Source organism: Salmo trutta, chromosome 4, assembly GCF_901001165.1.
Source record: "Salmo trutta chromosome 4, fSalTru1.1, whole genome shotgun sequence".
Classification (NCBI taxonomy): domain Eukaryota; kingdom Metazoa; phylum Chordata; class Actinopteri; order Salmoniformes; family Salmonidae; genus Salmo; species Salmo trutta.
The window spans coordinates 39,116,545-39,135,201 of record NC_042960.1 but is presented as its reverse complement, the minus strand read 5'-3'; the positions used below and the strand labels follow the sequence as shown (position 1 = coordinate 39,135,201).

Below are 18,657 nucleotides of genomic sequence, written 5' to 3'. Positions count from 1 at the left end.
TTCCTTCCTAGCACCAGGACCAGTGAGGTTAATGAATGAGTCCCAAATGGCATTCGATTCACTATATAGTACACTATGGGCTCTGGTCAAAAGTAGTGCACTATAGGGAATAACGTGCCGTTTGGGACTCGTGCCTGTGTCTTATATAGAGTTTGGCAGCTCTCTCTGTGTGATGTCAGGCTATATAAGTGGTTTGGGTCACAGACTTGACCCGTTTTACTGATGCAAATCACATGCTCTCTCACTGAGTCCCACAGTCTCATTAATCCCCACTCACCCAGACCTTCAGCGCAGAGTCGCACACTGAACATCATCACACACAGTGCACAGTCACGCTGAGCCTTGCTGGATACTCTGGATGGTTACTGTATATCAGTGGTTTAGCGAGTACCTAGGCTTGGTCTTGTGGTTAGGGCTGCTGCTTACAGCACATGTACGACCCCCCCTGCCTGTGTGGCATCAAATCCCTGCTCCACCCAACTCAATATTTTCTCTCCTTCGTTCATACCCGTCTCTATAAAAACACAATTAAAAGGTGTTTAACAAGCAATACGTCAGAATGTGTACTGAAGTGACAGGCTCTCGAACACTCGTTTGTACTGTGTGTTACAGGTGGGTGGCTGAGCACTATGTGAAGAGCTGGTCAGAGAGACACTTTGCTCTGTTGCCTTGTGAGGTCCAGAGAGCCTGTCTAAATGCTGTGACTGGAGCCATGGTGGGTTACACACACTCACACAAGTCTACACACACACACACACACACACACACCCCAACTTCCTCACCTCAATTTCCATTATGTTTCCCCACTGGAAGTCAAACATAATCAGCTGAGTGGAGTCATCTTCATTAAATAACAGTCTTTTATGGCAGGCGTGTTCAGTAGTCCAGTATGGATACAGACAGATGTAGCAGGGTAATCCAGATTTAAAAGCATTGGATTGGTCTAGTTTGGGCTGGAGGGAGTCCATGACAGGGAGTGTGCAAGTGCACAAAAGGGTAGAAAATTGGGACACAACCAGTGTCTTTCCCTCCTGCTCTCCGGCTGCCTCCCCTGGGTACACCACTCTGGAGCTCAGCCTACTACTACTGCTGCTGCTGAGGAGGGCCTGCCTGCTGCCAAATGTGTTGCATAATTTGGGTTTCCCCCTGCATCGATAGCCAAGTGCAGGGTCGGAAGGAACAACAGTGGTGGACACAGTAGAGTTGATCGAAGGTGTAAATGTCTTAACAACTGTTAAAGACTGTAAACGTGTGTTTTGTTGTCCATAATATAATGAATCGTGAATTACGAATGATGAGATGAGAAATGGCTCTACAATAACAGGTCACATAAGAGCCGTAATAACTTGTTCCACAGACTGTGAATGATCAATTATGAGATAGTTGGTGAAACACTTTGTATGTGTGTATGTGGTTGTATGTGTTGTGAGAAGTACTGAGTCTGAGAAAGGTCTCTAAAATAAGAGATCAAAAGAGCTAACAAATGGCTACCCAGACTATTTGCATTGCCCCACCCCCCTCTTTAAAACCGCTGCTACTCTCTGTTGTTATCGTCTACTTTAATAACTTTCACTTTAATAACTCTACCTACATGTACATATTACCTCAGCTAACCGGTGCCCCCGCACATTGACTCTGTACCGGTACCCCCCCTGTATATAGCCTCGCTATTGTTATTTTACTGCTGCTCTTTAATTACTTGTTACTTTTATTTCTTATTCTTATCCGTATTTTTTTTAACTGCATTGTTGGTTAGGGGCTCGTAAGTAAGCCTTCGTATTCGGCGTGTGTGACTAATACAATTTGATTTGATTAGAAATATTGTTCCCCGGACTGTGTGTGTGGTTGTAAGAGGGAAGGTGCATGCCTACTTCCCACCCGCTTACAGCTTGCTGCCGCTGGCTAGTCCTTGTGGTAAACCGGGAAGCAGCTCTGTGCTTAAGCCTCCCATTGCCAGTACACAGCCTCTCCTTGACCAAGACTTCTGCCAGGCCTTCCTCGTGACAACACACAGTAACTGGGTGTCTCTGCAGTCCCAGGCTAACTCGGCAGAGTGCGGTGTGCAGGCCCACGTTATATGGGCACGCCCTGGCGGCGGCCAACAATTGTCCCGCTGCCTGTGGGTAAGTCTGGGAAGGCAAAGGCTAGGGGAGCTCACCCTGAGAGAAAAACAACGTGCTGGCGGCGCACGACAGGCTCTCCTACCGGAAAACTGGAGCTCCGGTAGCCTCCTGCAACTGTGAAAGGGTGCCTGTCGTCCTGGGTTCCCCCCTTGCCACTGGATTCCACCCTGTCACATTGAAGAAGTGCTGTTGGGACATGCACTCTAACCTCTCTGCACAGGTATCCACCTCTGTGTGTGTGTGTGTGTGTGTGTGTGTGTTGTGAGGTAGAGAGAAAGAGGGCTCATAAGAGCTGTGATAAAAATAGTTCCCCAGATATGTAATGTTTTATTGTTCCTTCCAGACTGTACAGAGCGCTGGACTCCTCCTGGGTGTGTTGTGATGTGAAGGAGAGAAATACAAAAGTCTCTCAAATAAGACATAACCGTTAATAATCCTGTTCTATCCAGACTGTACAGAACACGGTGACTCTGCTGTGTGGCAGTGAGCAGTTGCTGGGCAGTCTCCCGGAGGTCAAGTGGGCTAAACAGACAGTGTTGCTGGCTACAGAGCTGCAGGACCAGTGTCTGTCTGTCATTGTCACACACCTGGCCCAGGTCACACACACGCAGGCCTTCCACAGCCTACGACGGGTAAGGGAAGACACACGCATGACAGACACAGGACGGATACACACACCTACAAACAACATAAACAGAGACTCACAGTCAATTATAAACTGATTCATTTGATCACTTGTAGATGGTTCATTGTTACTTATTAAATGAGGCTAATGCTATGCATAAAAGCTTCATAGTAAACATCCTGCTGGACGCTGAGGCCGTTCTAGATGCAGAGTCACAGTCCAAGAGGTTTGCACTCGTATCGTTGGTGTCTGCATACATCATGTAAATGGTCTATTTCATTCTGTGGGTGTCTGTCCTCAATGTGCCAACTCACTGTCTGACTCTGCCCTGATAGAAATACGCATTACAATCCCAATCATTCCACCCTGTTATCACAGACACAGAGCTATACAGCTGTGGTGACAACGGGTTTCCTGAAGGATTATCCTCATCAGCCTCTGAAATTGGTCTGATTCAGTTCATGTATTAGCATGGGAGTCTGAGATGTAATTCTAATCCATCCTAATGTGTTTGAGCTGTGTAGTGGTCAGTGTACTGCAGTGTAGCAATTGTTCTGTACTACAGCGAAATGACCATTTGGTTGAAAGCAAGGGGTTTCTGAGGGTCTGGTGTGGGGTTTCTCAACTTCATCCATCTTGGGTTTCTCGACCTCCCTTTCACATACATGTAGTTATATTTAAATCCTCTAATTTTACTGTGTGCTAATGAATAAAATAATGTGTGTTTTAGAGAGAGGAGTCGACGCGGGAACCGGCCCTGTTGAAGAAGCTGTGTTCAGCCATACGGGACAGGGTCACGGTGGGTAACTGTTGTGACCTATTCACTGCTGTGGATCACTTGGCTGGGGAGGAAGACCTTGAAGGAGAGACACCCCTGGAGGAGGGGAGTCAGAGGGAGGAGGTGAATACAAGTACTCACATTCACTCACTCACAGTCCCCCAAACCAAAATCAAGTTATTCCAATTTTGCCTTTTTTTTAATTATTTGTTGACTAAGCATGACAAGGGTTTTCTTCCATTTCAAAGGATAATGGTGAAATGACACAGAAAGAGCTGTGAAGGGTGAACATTAAAAACATTCCCTGCCTCTCTCGTCCCTCTTTCACACACACACACACACATTGGGTAAAAGTTAGAGATACACAGTTCCAGAGCCCCATGATTCCTGTGTAATTACTCCCAGGGGCGTAGAGGCCTGGCTGGGTTTGAGCTGCAGCCAGGGTTAGGCTGGCAGGGTTAAGTCACACGTCCTTACGCAGGATATGGCAGGATGGATTAGAGTTGGAAAGAGGGAGGGAAAGCATGTAGAGACATGGGAGTGGCCTTCTCTAATCTGCCTCTGTGTTGTGGCCAGTAGTCAGAGGGCGTGAGAGCCAGAGCGAGTGAGAGAAAGGGAAAGAGGGTGGGCGTGTTAGACGGGGGTGAGCGAGAGAGGAAGGGAGGGAGGGTGTGTGTCTGTGTGAGGGTGTGAGAGAGAGAGAGAGGACTGAATGGAGGGAGGGTTTGTGTGAGGGAGGAGGCTTCTCCTCACCCCCCCAGCTCTGTTTCTTATAAACATTGAGGCGATGAGGAGGCGGGAGCACGGCAGCAGCCTCAGCTGATGACATCATCCATTTAGTTCAAAGGAGCTCAAGTGGATTCTGCAAGAGGGAGGGAGAGAGAAAGGGGGGATGGGGGTGATGGTTACCATGGTGACGGGTACTTTAAGCAGCTGCTGATTCGCTCGTGCTCTCTCTCTTTCCCCCTCCCTCTCTCCCTCCTCCTCTCGCCCCTCTCTCCTTTCCTCTCTAAACCAGCCGTTCAGGCGAGAGATTGGTGCGCTGCGCGCTAGGTTGTGGACCTTCCTGCTCCAGTCATTCTACGCCGTCCGCCACACGCGGGGATGGGAGACCCTGCCCTCCAAGCACAGAGAGCAGATACTGGCAGGTAAGACAAGAGAAAACGGCCATCTTTAATCTATGGGGCTTTAGCTGTAGCTGGGAGGTGATCTGATCTGTCCCTCACTGCAGAGGAGAGCCAGAGCTCTCTTCCTCTCGGCTCGGATGGGATATTATGCAGGGTGTGTTTGTTTGTTCTATTCAACCCAACCACATAGTGATGGTAGCATGGTCCCAGATCGGTTTTGTCTGTTTGATCTTGTTTGGCGTGACAATGACCATAGGAGATGACAAGCGACAGCACAAAACAGATCTGGGACCAGGCTATAGTGACAATGACCATAGGAGATGGTAAGGGACAACACAAACAGACCTGGAACCAGGCTTCAGTGATGGAGCACAACGTCTGTCTCTGTATCGTTAGAGAGGAAGGAACCAAAGCCCCCCGACGCATATGTTGTTGCCGCTGCCTCTGGGTAACATCACACAATTAATAGCTGCTTTCAGCACAGCTGCAGAACCGAACAGAGCACACAGCCTCGACCTGAAGGTCCATCTATTGTTTGGGCGAGGAGGGTGCCGCCTCAGTCTCTCTCACCCCATTTTCAGCCAATCGTAGTCAAGGCTAACATGGTAACTGCAGCATACTCTGCATGTTCTGTGTTGTAAAAAGAAAGGGGCGGGGGTAGATGGTTGAATTTCTCTCTCTTTGTGGATTTTGCACATAATTACATGCATTCTCTGAGAAACGAATAAAGTACTGCTTCGTTTTGACTGTTTAGCTTTGCGATCCATTGAAATGCATTGCATGAATGATTTGTTGAACTCGGTTTTAGAATTCCACCGACATTCCATACTGATGGAATCTCCCTCTCTGTCTCTCACATAGAGACCCTAGTTTACACATGCATGCACACGGCAAGGCACATAGAATGAATATGCATACCGGTAGTTGCATACAGTAATCTAGTCACACATGTCACATCAGACACACACACACACACACACACACACTCGTCTACATTCCGGTGCAGCAGTTTGGTCTTGATTTGGAGCATCTCTGGGGAAATGGTAAGATAAGCTGTGAAGTCTTTTCTTGCTCGGCAGACCCAGTTGGCTGATGTTTCATTGATTAAATGAAAATTTCACCACATCAGGATTGTACGCATTGTTTCACCCACTGTATCTCATTTAGATGAAAATCAGGAAGCCTGAGGTGGAATAGCCCCATTGCAGTATCAGTCTCTTCAATGGACACATCTTGGATTTGATATTTCAGGAACATTGCTATATTTCACATGGAAAAAATCCATCATCAAATTGCATGCTCCTTATGTTGAGAATACAAAGACACAACCATGTCAATGTGCCTCCAAAAGATGTTTGTGCTGACCTGTTTTATGAATGAGTATGGTACCTTGAAGGTTTCTGAATGTAATGGTAATTGAAACATGTTTTAAACATTGCTTTAATTGTGTGCTCTCTCCTATAGCTGCTCTTGATAAAGGAGACAGTAGAAGACTTGGGAAAAAGCCTGTTTTTACCAGCTCACAGGTAATGTATGATAAAAGCTTATTTAGTCTCATTTAAAAGCAATTGTTTTATTCCTCTTTTGCGTCGTTAAATCACTTAGTCGGGTGCTATGAACCCATCTATAACACCTAGAAACCTGTGTAATGATTATGATATGTGGTTGTGATACCTACTTTAGTTGAATGCACAAATTATACTCTGGATAAGAGCATCTAGATGCTAAATGACACAAATGTGGATGTAATGGTGTGATTATGATCTAGGAGGGTGGCTTTTGGCTTTTGAAAGCCTGCAATCACTGCACACATCACAGAGATGTGAATGGTGGAAAACCTAGAGCCAGCCTCACACACACACACTGGAGGCGACGTGTGTGTGTGTGTGTGTGTGTGTGTGTGTGTGTGTGTGTGTGTGTGTGTGTGTGTGTGTGTGTGTGTGTGTGAGACGTGAGTGGCTGAGAGGAGCCCCGCCAACAGCAACCTGACAGATATTGACAGGAAGTGCTGTGATGCGGAGCAGGCGCCTGGAAGGAAGTTTCTCTCCGCCTGGCTATACAGTGCACTACTTTTGACCAGAGCTCATAGGGCTTTGGTCCAAATTAGTGCACTATATAGGAAACAGGGTGCCATTTGGGATGCTATACTTCTGTCGCTCTGCTGACCCCAACACAGTGCTGCTGACGGCTGTCATTTCGTAATTGACACAGAAAGCAATTACCTTTCAGCCCCTCAGAGTGATAAATACACAGACCTTGTGTCTTATCAGACTGATGAACTGTAACACAAGGCAGCGAGCACCTGGAAGGATGTGATGAGGGCCGGGGCTGCTTTTGTTTTACAAGCCTGAGTATACAGTACAGCTCAGTAGCTTGCAGGCATCCTCAACAGTATTATTCAATTACATTTCATTTGAGTAATTTAGCGGAAGCTCTTATCGCGATCAACTTAGTCATTCAGTCCATTGATTCAACTAATGTAGGTCAAATAACAACGTATCACGATCATTACAAGTAAAACATTCTTAGCCAGTATCTACAAAATCTGGCTAATCAGTTTCTAGATTGCGTGTGAATTCCAGTTTAGGGTCGGACTTCCTTCTTCTCTGTATTTAGCTGTTAAGTCGAGTCCGTAGACCACTACGCCATTATTTTAAATGACGTTGTGTGATCCGAACTTTTCCATCCCAACCTCTCTCGTCTATTTTTAGCAGCCAAGGGGTGTAAGATGCGCCTCAGGTCCTGCAGCTCCGTGTGAGAGCCCTCCTGTCCACAGGACAAATCGGGTCGTCAGGAACACAGGAACAGGAAGTTGCACTACGGCTGCATCATCAGCCACCATGAAGTCAGACGGGCTGGGCACGCCAGTCCTCCCAGCCACTGCAGAGAGAGGGACTAACGCTACCAAGCCTGGAGACAGTGACCCATCCAGGGGAAAGAATGACAAGACCAAGCAGCCAGGCGACCACCGAAGCACCACAGCTAAAGGCAAGACTACAACCTCCGCCACAGTGCTCAACGGTACAGCTGGCCCAGGGGTGGCTAGGAAGGAGGTAGCCACTGCTAACGGATCCAGGGGCTCCCCAACGGGGGGTAAAGGGGCTAAGGACCAGGACAGGAGGCCTAACCCCGGAGCCAGGCCCAAGACCTCTCCTCCAAGCACCACCTCCACAGCTCAGGCTAGGCCAGGGAAGCTGCAGAAGAGTACGGCAGGGAAGGGTGACTCTCTTCAGGGGGCAGACAGCAGCACAGCCCACCCCGCCACCACCACCCCCTCTACATCAGGCAGCGCCTCCCCTGACAACAGCTCCGGAAGCCCACGCAACAGCCACGCCATCCCAGGTCTGGTCTAACATTCAACATTATTAACTTGCTCCCCAGTGGGCAAAACTGGTTGAAAATACATCATAATGACGTTGTAATGATGTTCAACTTGTTTTGCCAGCTGGGTAACTGTAATTTCCAGGTTTAACATCCAATGTTATTTACTTGCCTCCCAGATGGGAAAAAATGGTTGAAAAGACGTCATGATTATTTTGTAATTACGTTTTAATGACGCTGTAATAAAGTCAATCGAACCAGTTTTGCCATCTGGGTTAATTCACTCATTCTTGTTCTTATGATGACAATAATTAAATTTTATGGCAGGAAGTTAGAGTATCTGAAAAATTAGCTTGACGCAGAAATAGTTGGCAGAAAGTTTTGTTGAGAATAAGTAGCAGACTGATTTACATGAGTTATGCTTTAACCCTGAGGGGTTCTAGAGAGACAGAAGAGAATACATTGAAGTAGAAACACATTATATACAGTAGTGGTGTGCATGAATATGAATCAAGAAGCACTCCTTTCTTTCATGCATATTAATCAGTTTAATGTAGAACCACAGAAATAAATATCCCTGTGGGTAGCACAGCCTGGCAACGGGCACCCCAAAAAGCCGCAGAGCTGAAGGTCAAAACCAACATAGCTCACACACAGGGGTGAGACCAATTATTTCTCCACACCCAGTTTGGTCCTAGCTCCCGTGGTGACGGTGTATGCTCGTTTGGAGAAGGAGTGGAGTTGTGTGGTGTAGACTGATAGCAACACCCTCTGTCTGTCTGGGGATCTGGGCCTCAGCCGGCCTGTCTCTCTTTTTCATACAAAAGAGAAGAAGAGAGAGTCGGAGTGCCATATGCTCTCCCTACACCCCCCCCCTCTCTCTCTCTCTAACCAAACCAGTCATCCCTATCCGCCTACTCTACTCCAGCTCTGTCACTTTTATTGGCCCTGATTGTGCATTATTTTGGCTTTGGAGTACAGTACTATTATCAGCTCCTAGCCTCTAGCTCGTAGAATATGAATTAAAAAAACACTCATTGTTTGTCAGATATTGACATCCCTGTTAGCTCTCCCTTAAATGTAATCATTGGTGTACTTTGTTTGAGAATTTATTTAGATGAATGTACCCCTCAAAACAATGTCTGTTTATTGTTGCACTCTTCTTCCCCACTAAGCTGTATAGCTAAATGAATCATATTCCTCCTCTTAACCCCTCATTCAAAGTGAGCAGTTTTCATTTTCCAACAATACATTTCAGTGTTTTGGTTCAAGGTTAAAGCACACTATAACAATCCTGTGTTTTTAGGTCTTAAGTCAAAAACACAGGCTAAAGCTCTGACCAAATCTCCACTGACGAAACCCCCCCAGAAAACAGACACTGCAAAGACCAACAGGTAAGCAGCACTGCACCCACAATCAGAACCTCCTACTTAGATAGAAGACCATCCCTGAGAAATGGTAGAAAAACCTCTGCTGCCCCCCACTGTTATATATTGGTAGTGGCTAGTCCCCATACAAAGATGGATGAAACGACACAGTGCTTGTTTATGCTAAGGTCTTATGAGGTTTATGAGCTTTTGTCCCTTAATGTTATCAAACCCTGTGATATCGTGTCCATAATGTATTGATTGTTGTTATTTTCCTAAATTACAATATCTATTTTTTACAATTAAAAATAACTTTCATTTTTGTGAGTGTCAGGCTTCATTTTCTGCTCTCTGGGGCTGTGTATGCTTTTGATTTGATTGTCTTTTTTAATCTCCCTTATCAGCCCAACCAATAAGCCCAGCGCTAGAGAGGCCAATAAAGCCAAGCTTCCCTCTGTAGGAAGAACAACAACCAGAGGAACGGGAGCCAGAGCAGACACGAAGGGAAGGAGCACGCCAACAGGCTCCGCTGAGAACCATGGTGCGTGCGTGTTTGTGCCAATACAAAAACCTAACATCTCACTGTGGGCCAAATTATTGAAATAGTCTTCTCTTTTTCTTGTTTCTCCTCTCATTAAGTCTCTAGACCTGGGTCCTCCCTGAGTGCCAGAAAGCATGCGTCTCCCAGGAAAGAGGAGGATAAGGATGGTTCTAAAGCCTCAGCAGACAAAGCAGCCAGGAAGACCCCAAAACCCACCCCAGCTACCGCACCCAAATCTACTTCTAAACCAACAAAATCCAACTCTAGCTCTGCTCCTTCCAAACAGCCTCCGCAAGCAACGGCCAAATCTGGACCTAAGCAGAAAAGTACCTCTGAATCTCCTACAGAGAAAGCCTCCCCAAAGTTAGCGGGGCCAGTTAAAAACTCTTCCTCCTCAAAAGAGAAAGAAGGATATAATGGTAAAACCTCCGCGGAGACTCAGCAGGCCAATGACACTGGTGCTGAAGCAGAGAGGGTCTCCTCCCATTCAAATCCCAGGGAGGCGGCCTCCGAGCCAGCAGCAGGATCCACAGAGCAGAGCCCGACTCATAACAGTATACTACTGTCAGGCCCCCAGGGCCTCAGTGGAGGAGGGGACTCCCTCTCCTTACCCCTGAAAACCAACCCTAAGCAGAGTCCCCAGAAGTCTGCCAAACAACCAGGTAAACCTAACAGCACAGGAGGAATCAGGGCTCTGTCCAGTCAGCCACCAGCAACCAACCACGTCTCTCAAGGGAATGCTCTTGTAAACGGAGAGCCTGCTAAGCACACAGAAGGCACACACACATGTAAACACACTCCTGGCTCAACCACAGATCTTCCCCTGGACACCCCGAACCCAGGCAGCCTGGGCAGCACAGATAACCCTCTGGAGGACTCGTGGAGCGGCCTGCACCACCAGGTCAGCCCTGAGTCAGAGTCCGGCAGCGCCACCACCTCCTCAGACGACATCAAGCCCCGCTCTGAGGACTACGATGCCGGGGGCTCGCAGGACGACGTGGACGACTGCTGCTCCAACGACCGCGGCGGAACCAAGGGAGGCGGAACCATGCGTTGCCATGACTTCCTGGGCCGTAGTAGTAGTGACACGAGTACGCCCGAGGAGCTGAAGATGCTGGACGGTGGGCTACGGGTTGAGGTGAGGCTGAAGGGGCGCGAGGTAGAGACTACCAGTGAGGAGGAAGGGGTGAGGCGACGGCCACGCTCCTGGCTGAGCAGGGACAGAGAGGAGGTCCCTGTTGAGGAGGAGTTAGAGAAAGTGGAGGCCAATGTTACAGTGAAGCAGGTCCCTGACAGCCAGCTCTTCTCCGAGGAGTCGGAGGAGTCTGAGGAAGAGGAGGATGAAGAAGAGGACGAGAAGTCAGAGGTGGAGGTTCTTCCTTGTCATCATGCCCCTCTGCCTCCCACTGACCCATCCCCTCAGTTCCAGGGCATTATCAACTTGGCCTTCGAGGATGGAGCTGACCCTGACCAGGACAACGAGCAGCAGGACTACCAGTCAGCCTCTAACTTCCGCCGCTCTGTTCTGATCTCTGTGGACGAGTGTGAGGAGCTGGGATCAGAGGAGGGCGGGGCGCAGACTCCACCCCAGCAACAGCCTGACGACCCCCTCACACCCTGCGAAGTCTTCGAGAGTGACCCTCCTCCGGCCCCTCAGTCGGCCCCCAACTCAGTGTCAAACTCTGGGGAGCACCTGGCGTCTGACCTTCCCAAAAGCACACCTCAGCAGGAACAAGGTACCGAGCAGGAGTCCAACACCAAACCCATTGTTTTCCTCACTGAGATCCAGGATCCTCTGGTAGATGACCATAACCCCACCAAGGTGGAGGGAGTAGAGCCCAGCCCTGGCTGCCCTCCCCTGGACCCTGATCTCAGTGACCTGCCTCCCCAGGAGCGGGAGAGACCCTGCCACCTGGACCTCCGGCCTGCTGAACAGTACAGCAACGGAGGGACACCACGCAGGAACCCCTCAACCAAGCCTAACCAAGCATCTGTACCTGCAGAGAGCAAGAGAGCAGACTTACATCTAGACTTAAATTACCCTCAGCAGACAGGGGAGTCTCCTGCACATGCAGCTATCCCACAGTCCCCAGCAGGTAATGTATACTAATCTACATTTAGGACCCCTCCTAATTTAAACCCTAAAACCAAACCCCTCACCCATTTTCCTTCCCCACCCAGCCAAACTCCGTCAGTCAAGGCATAGTTAGTTAGTTCACCCTTGGCAAGATACAATCTCCTCTGTCTCATATGATATAAAGCTCGGACTACTCATTTGCATCATGAAACGTACACTTAGCTATCCCATTCCTCTCAAAAAGGATATTATGCAGATTACTTAACTAGTTCAAATTCAATGAGGGGATCATTTTTGTATATGCCCATATAGCTAAAACCTTGCTATCATTACACAAAACATCTATTTGTGTACCAGTCCATTGATTTGAATTTGCAACACCAATTTAAAACATTGGAGATTGGTCAATCAAAAAATGTGCAGGAGTAGTTTAGCTATAACCAACATATAGCCTAATGATTCAACTTTTTCAGAGGCATTCTGACCCTGACTACTCAGATTACATATGAAAAGGGGGGAAAAAAGCTATGTTAATTTCAATGACAAAACTGACAGTAAAATATTACGTTTTAGTCCCCAAATGGCACCCTATTCCCTTTATAATGCACTACTTTTGACGTCAAAAGTAGTGCACTATGTAGGGAATAGGGTGCCATTTGGGGACTAAAACGTGATATTTTAGTGTCAAGTACTATGCCATGTGTTGGTTATAAACCACCTGCCTTGTGACAAGGTGTGGCGGATTGACGTAGGCCTAGTTGTACTGATGCACTTTGATGTACATAAAAATGCAAATAGGCCTATTCAATGATTTTTTCAATGTTTTTTTTATTGAATGCCATGAACTCCAACAGCTTCTGGTCTATGTCAAGCCAATAAGATAATAGCTTATGATATTATTTATTGGGATTGATATCTTTTATAATTTGTGTTTTATGCAAAATACATGCAACCAAGCTATGATTTTTACTACCAAATCAAATTACATAATAATATGGCCATTTGATTTAGAAGGTAAATCCCAAAATATCTGTATTGTACTATGGACCACAGTACTAAGCTGTCATGATGACCAGATTGCTTTTGAAAAAGGTTTAGTCTATGTCAATCTACGTGTTACCTACCTACAGGGACCCTTACCTACCCAGGATCTGCTTGTTTTTGTTGTAATTTGTCAGATCCTCCTAGCCTGTATCTGTTCCTCAGTCTGCTTATCTAGTAAAGACATCTGCATGCCAGCAATACAAGCCATTTGTTGTCTGTCTTTTTATTTATTCCACCCAATATTTTTGTGTTTGTATTTTTTTTTACTAGTTTTATTCTGTAGTGCTGGTTTGGTTCAATAGCCTTTGTGTGGTGCTGCCTGGTAGCCTTCTGTGTGTGCTGTGTCTAGAACAATCTTTATCTTCCATGGTTCTGATATGTCTCTCTTTTTTCACTCTCATGTTATACAGGAAATCCTTGCGCTATTACTTAGTTAGGGGTTTACGTCTGAAATGGAACCCTATTCCCTATATAGTGCACTACTTTGTGCACTATATAGGGGGCATGGTGGCATTTGGGATGCATACTAGGTAGGGGGTATCCTAGTACAAAACATGTCAATCTTGTTTCTGCTGTCAACAGCGATAAGTGGACATTTTTATGATATTTTGCCAGTACAGTCGTGGCCCAAAGTTTTGAGAATGACACAAATATAAATTTTCACAAAGTCTGCTGCTTCAGTGTCTTTAGATATTTTTGTCAGATGTTACTATGGAAAACAAGTATTATTACAAGCAAGTGTCAAAGGCTTTTATTGACAATTACATGAAGTTGATGCAAAGAGTCAATATTTGCAGTGTTGACCCTACTTTTTCAAGACCTCTGCAATCCGCCCTGGCATGCTGTCAATTAACTTCTGGGTCACATCCTGACTGATGGCAGCCCATTCTTGCAAAGTCAATGCTTGGGGTTTGTCAGAATTTGTGGGTTTTTGTTTGTCCACCCGCCTCTTGAGGATTGACCAAGTTCTCAGTGGGATTAAGGTCTGGGGAGTTTCCTGGCCATGGACCCAAAATATAGATGTTTTGTTCCCCGAGCCACTTAGTTATCACTTTTGCCTTATGGCAAGGTGCTCCATCATTCTGAAAAAGGCATTGTTCGTCACCAAACTGTTCCTGGATGGTTGGAAGAAGTTGCTCTCGGAGGATGTGTTGGTACCATTCTTTATTCATGGCTGTGTTCTTAGGCAAAATTGTGAGTGAGTCCACTCCCTTGGCTGAGAAGCAACCCCACACATGAATGGTCTCAGGATGCTTTACTGTTGGCATGACACAGGACTGATGGTAGCGCTCACCTTCTCCGGACATGCTTTTTTCCAGATGCCCCCAAACAATCGGAAAGGGGATTCATCAGAGAAAATGACTTTACCCCAGTCCTCAGCAGTCCTGTACCTTTGCAGAATATCAGTCTGTCCCTGATGTTTTTCCTGGAGAGAAGTGGCTTCTTTGCTGCCCTTCTTGACACCAGGCCATCCTCCAAAAGTCTTCGCCTCACTGTGTGTGCAGATGCACTCACACCTGCCTGCTGCCATTCCTGAGCAAGCTCTGTACTGGTGGTGCCCTGATCCCGCAGCTGAATCAACTTTAGGAGACGGTCCTGGCGCTTGCTGGACTTTCTTGGGCACCCTGAAGCCTTCTTCACAACAATTGAACCGCTCTCCTTGATGTTCTTTGATCCAATAAATGGTTGATTTAGGTGCAATCTTACTGGCAGCAATATCCTTGCCTGTGAAGCCCTTTTTGTGCAAAGCAATGATGACGGCACGTGTTTCCTTGCAGGTAACCATGGTTGACAGAGGAAGAACAATGATTCCAAGCACCACTCAACTTTTGAAGCTTCCAGTCTGTTATTCAAATGCAATCAGCATGACAGAGTGATCTCCAGCCTTGTCCTCGTCAACACTCACACCTGTGTTAACGAGAGAATCACTGACATGATGTCAGCTGGTCCTTTTGTGGCAGGGCTGAAATGCAGTGGAAATGTTTTTGGGGATTCAGTTCATTTGCATGGCAAAGAGGGACTTTGCAATTAATTGCAATTCATCTGATCACTCTTCATAACATTCTGGAGTATATGCACATTTCCATCATACAAACTGAGGCAGCAGACTTTGTGAAAATTAATATTTGTGTCATTCTCAAAACTTTTGGCCACAACTGTATAGACCTCTTATTTACTGATATTGAAGCAGTATTTATGATAGAAAGAAACTGTATATAAAAACAAATGGGAAATGTCAGAGAAAACGAGTGATGTGCGTACTTCCTTTTGTGCTACAAATGAAATCATTTCTGCCTGCATTTAGATTGTTGTTACAGTATAATAATCATATCTGTACAATACAAAAGGTCAGCTCAATAGTTAGAGAGACCTGCATGGTTTACTTCTTCAAACATATCACTGGTGCCTGAGCAAACAGAGTTATGCAGAGTTAGGCTAACTAACCAGCGCTGGCAATGCAATGCAATGCATGGCTTACTGTGTTAATTACTGCTGGATAAAAGAGACACATCCAGACAACTACATCCCTCTGTGCTTCACCTTTAAGGCAGCTGTGCATCCTCCCTGTCACCCACAGTCCAGGTCAGTGATTACTCGTGGTTTATACATCTGATATAAATGTACAGTATATCAACAATATCATATCATAATCCATTGGTCTGTAACGTGAGTACCAATGCAATGGTGAAACGAGGGCTCCCCCCATCTCCTAGTAGAATACAGGCCATTGCCTGATCCAGTCATTGATTATTATTAAATGGTTACGAGGACACAGTTGCATTAAGGGGGAAACTTTAGTCATGTTAATGTTGGGATGATAATGGAAAGAAGTGACCAGAAGAATGCCTGTGTAATGACTATGGACTTATGGAAAGCTGAATCGTTAAGTCATTGTGCAGTATTGTCAATTGTTTTTAGGGGACAATGAGGGACATTGTGACAGATTGGATCAAACAACAACCCCAACCTGTACACAAGACCGCCGCCCGTCCAAAGCCCTCTCTCCCATCTACGAACTGGACGTGGGAGAAGCCTTTGAGCACCTCAGCTCCTCGGAAAACATCAAGGACAGGAGCAGGAGGAGCACAGTGGGGGAGGAGGAGAATGATGAAGGTTACAATGAGGAGAGCAGTAAGTTTGCCGAGCGTGACTGGAGCATGCTGAAGCAACTCCTCTCAGACCAGGAGTCCAGTCTGGGCATCATAAATCCAGTCCCTGAGGACCTGAACCTAGCCCAGTATCTGATCAAGCAGACCCTGTCCCTCTCCCGGGACTGCCTTGACGCCCAGCAGATCTTCCTGCCCCACGAGAAGGAGACGTTTAAACGCTGGGCAGAGCTCATATCACCCCTGGAGGACTCCACAACTAGCATAACTGTGACCAGCTTCTCTCCTGAAGACGCTGCCTCGCCGCAGGGGGAGTGGACCATTGTGGAGCTAGAAACACATCACTGACAAAGACTATACAGAATTTAAAAGTGAATGGATCATCATGGCGTTAGAAACACATCACTGACTGATTGATGGCTTTTTAGGACTAAAGAGAAACTAGCCTCTTAATCTCTCTCTGGATTTATCAACTATACTGTACCAGGTGTCATCAACCTTTTTGTGCCCAACCTTTTCTTGCCCAGGGACCCCCTCCCAGGCAAACTGGCGATTTTCCCCCCCCCCCCCCCCCCCATCATACGTTAGATTTTTTTGGGCTGGCCGCTGCAGTACCCCGGTTGAATACCGCTGAACTATACAACACTGACTGCATTTAGGAGACTGACACTGCTACAGTACTGTCTATCAGGGAGCTGTTACACTTTGTCTGGACTTTTACAACATGTCTTCTGTCTCTCTCCACAACTACGGTACAACAATTCTTCCGTTTTATACCTTGATTTCATTATGTTTGATTCCTCTATTTATTTACTGCTTTTTATGCTGCTTTTCATGGAACTCTTGAGGGTTTTTTTGGACTCTCAAGCTGCGCTTGTTTGTTTTCATTCAGACCATCACCTTCCGTTATATCCAAAATACTTAATGGGCTGAGAGTTTAGACACATGAGCTGTTGTGCATGCAGACATTTTTTGTATGTTTACTTGGTGTTTGCAACATTTAGAAGAAAATAAAAAAGCTTTCTTTCTCATGCTCTTTAGTCTTTATGATGGTTAGACAGTGGAGTTTCACAGAAACTAGAGAACATGTTGGCTTTACATTAATTGTTGTATATGAAAATAAACATGTGTGCTTCTAAATACAATGGTTTCATTGATTGTTTCTAGTTTAGTGACAGTTAATTCAAAAACAATACTCTATTTTAGAAAATGAAGAGATAATTTGTGAAATGATATCGATTTTTTTATTTTTTTATTGCACATGTCAGGTTAAAATGAGGAATACACTTCAAAAGGAATATTTGAGCATTTGTTACTATTTCTAATGAACTAAATAGAATCACCTTTTGGCAGTGGTGTAAAGTACTTATTAAGTAATACTTTAAATATTTTTTACTTAAGTCGTTTTTTGGGGTATCTGTACTTTACTATTTATGTTTTTGACAACTACTTTAGAAAATAATGTACTTTTTACTCTACATTTTCCCTGATACCCAAAGGTACTTGTTACATTTTGAATGCTTAGCAAGACAGAAAGATTGTTCAATTCACACACTTATCAAGAGAAGATCCCTGGTCATAACTACTGACCCTGATCTGGCAGACTTACTAAACACAAATGCTTCATTTGTAAAGTATGTTGGAGTGTGCTCCAGGCTATCTCTAAATTTTAAAAACACATTGTGCCTTCTGGTTTGCTTAACATAAGGAATTTTGAAATTATTTATACTTTTGATACTTAAGTATATTGACAATAACATTAACTTTTGATACTTAAGTATATTTAACCTCACTAGGGGGTGTGGGACGCTAGCCTGGCCAACATCCAGTGAAATTGCAGAGCGCCAAATTCAAAAACAGAAATACTCATTATAAAAATTCATGAAACCTAAAAGTGTTATACATGGGTTTAAAAATAAACTTCTTGTAACTCCAACTGAGGTGTCAGATTTCAAAAAGGCTTTACGGCGAAAACATACTATGCGATTATCTGAGAACAGCGCCCAGCAGACAAATCATTACAAACAGTAACAAGCCAAGTAGAGGAGTTACACAAGTCAGAAATAGTGATAAAAGTAATCACTTACCTTTGTAATCACTTACCTCTTCATATGTTTGCACTCACAAGACTCCCATTTACTCAAATGTTCATTTTGTTCAATAAAGTCCATGTTTATATCCAAAAACCTCCATTTTGTTAGCGCGTTTTGTTCAATAATCCACTGTCTCAAACAACATCCGGTGAAATTGCAGTGTGAAACTCAACAAAACAGAAATTCTCATAATAAACATACATTAAAGAAAGAAATGTTATACACCAGCTTAAAAATTTTTTTTGTTAATCCAACCGGTGTCAGATTTCAAAAAGGCTTTACGGCGAAAGCAAACCATGCGATTACCTGAGAACAGCGCCCAGCAGACAAATCATTACAAACAGTTAGCAGCCAAGAAGAGGAGTAACAAAAGTCAGATATAGCGATAAAATGTATCACTTACCTTTGATCTTCATATGGTTGCACTCCGAAGACTCCATGTTACACAATAAAT

The 18,657-nt window shown here is 45.4% G+C and overlaps 1 protein-coding gene across 5 annotated transcripts in view; it reads left to right on the top strand.

Annotated features, from left to right (window-relative positions):
• btbd8 (BTB domain containing 8) overlaps positions 1-17,252 on the top strand; it is a 50,913-nt gene extending 33,661 nt beyond the window's left edge. For 3 of the 5 annotated variants that reach the window (XM_029750714.1, XM_029750715.1, XM_029750717.1), the window contains 10 exons: positions 613-715; positions 2,573-2,755; positions 3,479-3,649; positions 4,545-4,674; positions 6,118-6,179; positions 7,365-7,995; positions 9,281-9,368; positions 9,746-9,882; positions 9,981-11,978; positions 15,923-17,252. In XM_029750714.1, coding sequence (XP_029606574.1) covers positions 613-715; positions 2,573-2,755; positions 3,479-3,649; positions 4,545-4,674; positions 6,118-6,179; positions 7,365-7,995; positions 9,281-9,368; positions 9,746-9,882; positions 9,981-11,978; positions 15,923-16,458 — 4,039 coding nt within the window. In that variant the 3' untranslated portion in view covers positions 16,459-17,252. Of the gene's footprint in view, positions 1-612; positions 716-2,185; positions 2,344-2,572; positions 2,756-3,478; positions 3,650-4,544; positions 4,675-6,117; positions 6,180-7,364; positions 7,996-9,280; positions 9,369-9,745; positions 9,883-9,980; positions 11,979-15,922 lie in introns of those variants that run through there. The other 2 variants (XM_029750716.1, XM_029750718.1) reach the window with 2 other exon arrangements.
• Positions 17,253-18,657: the final 1,405 nt, after the last annotated feature.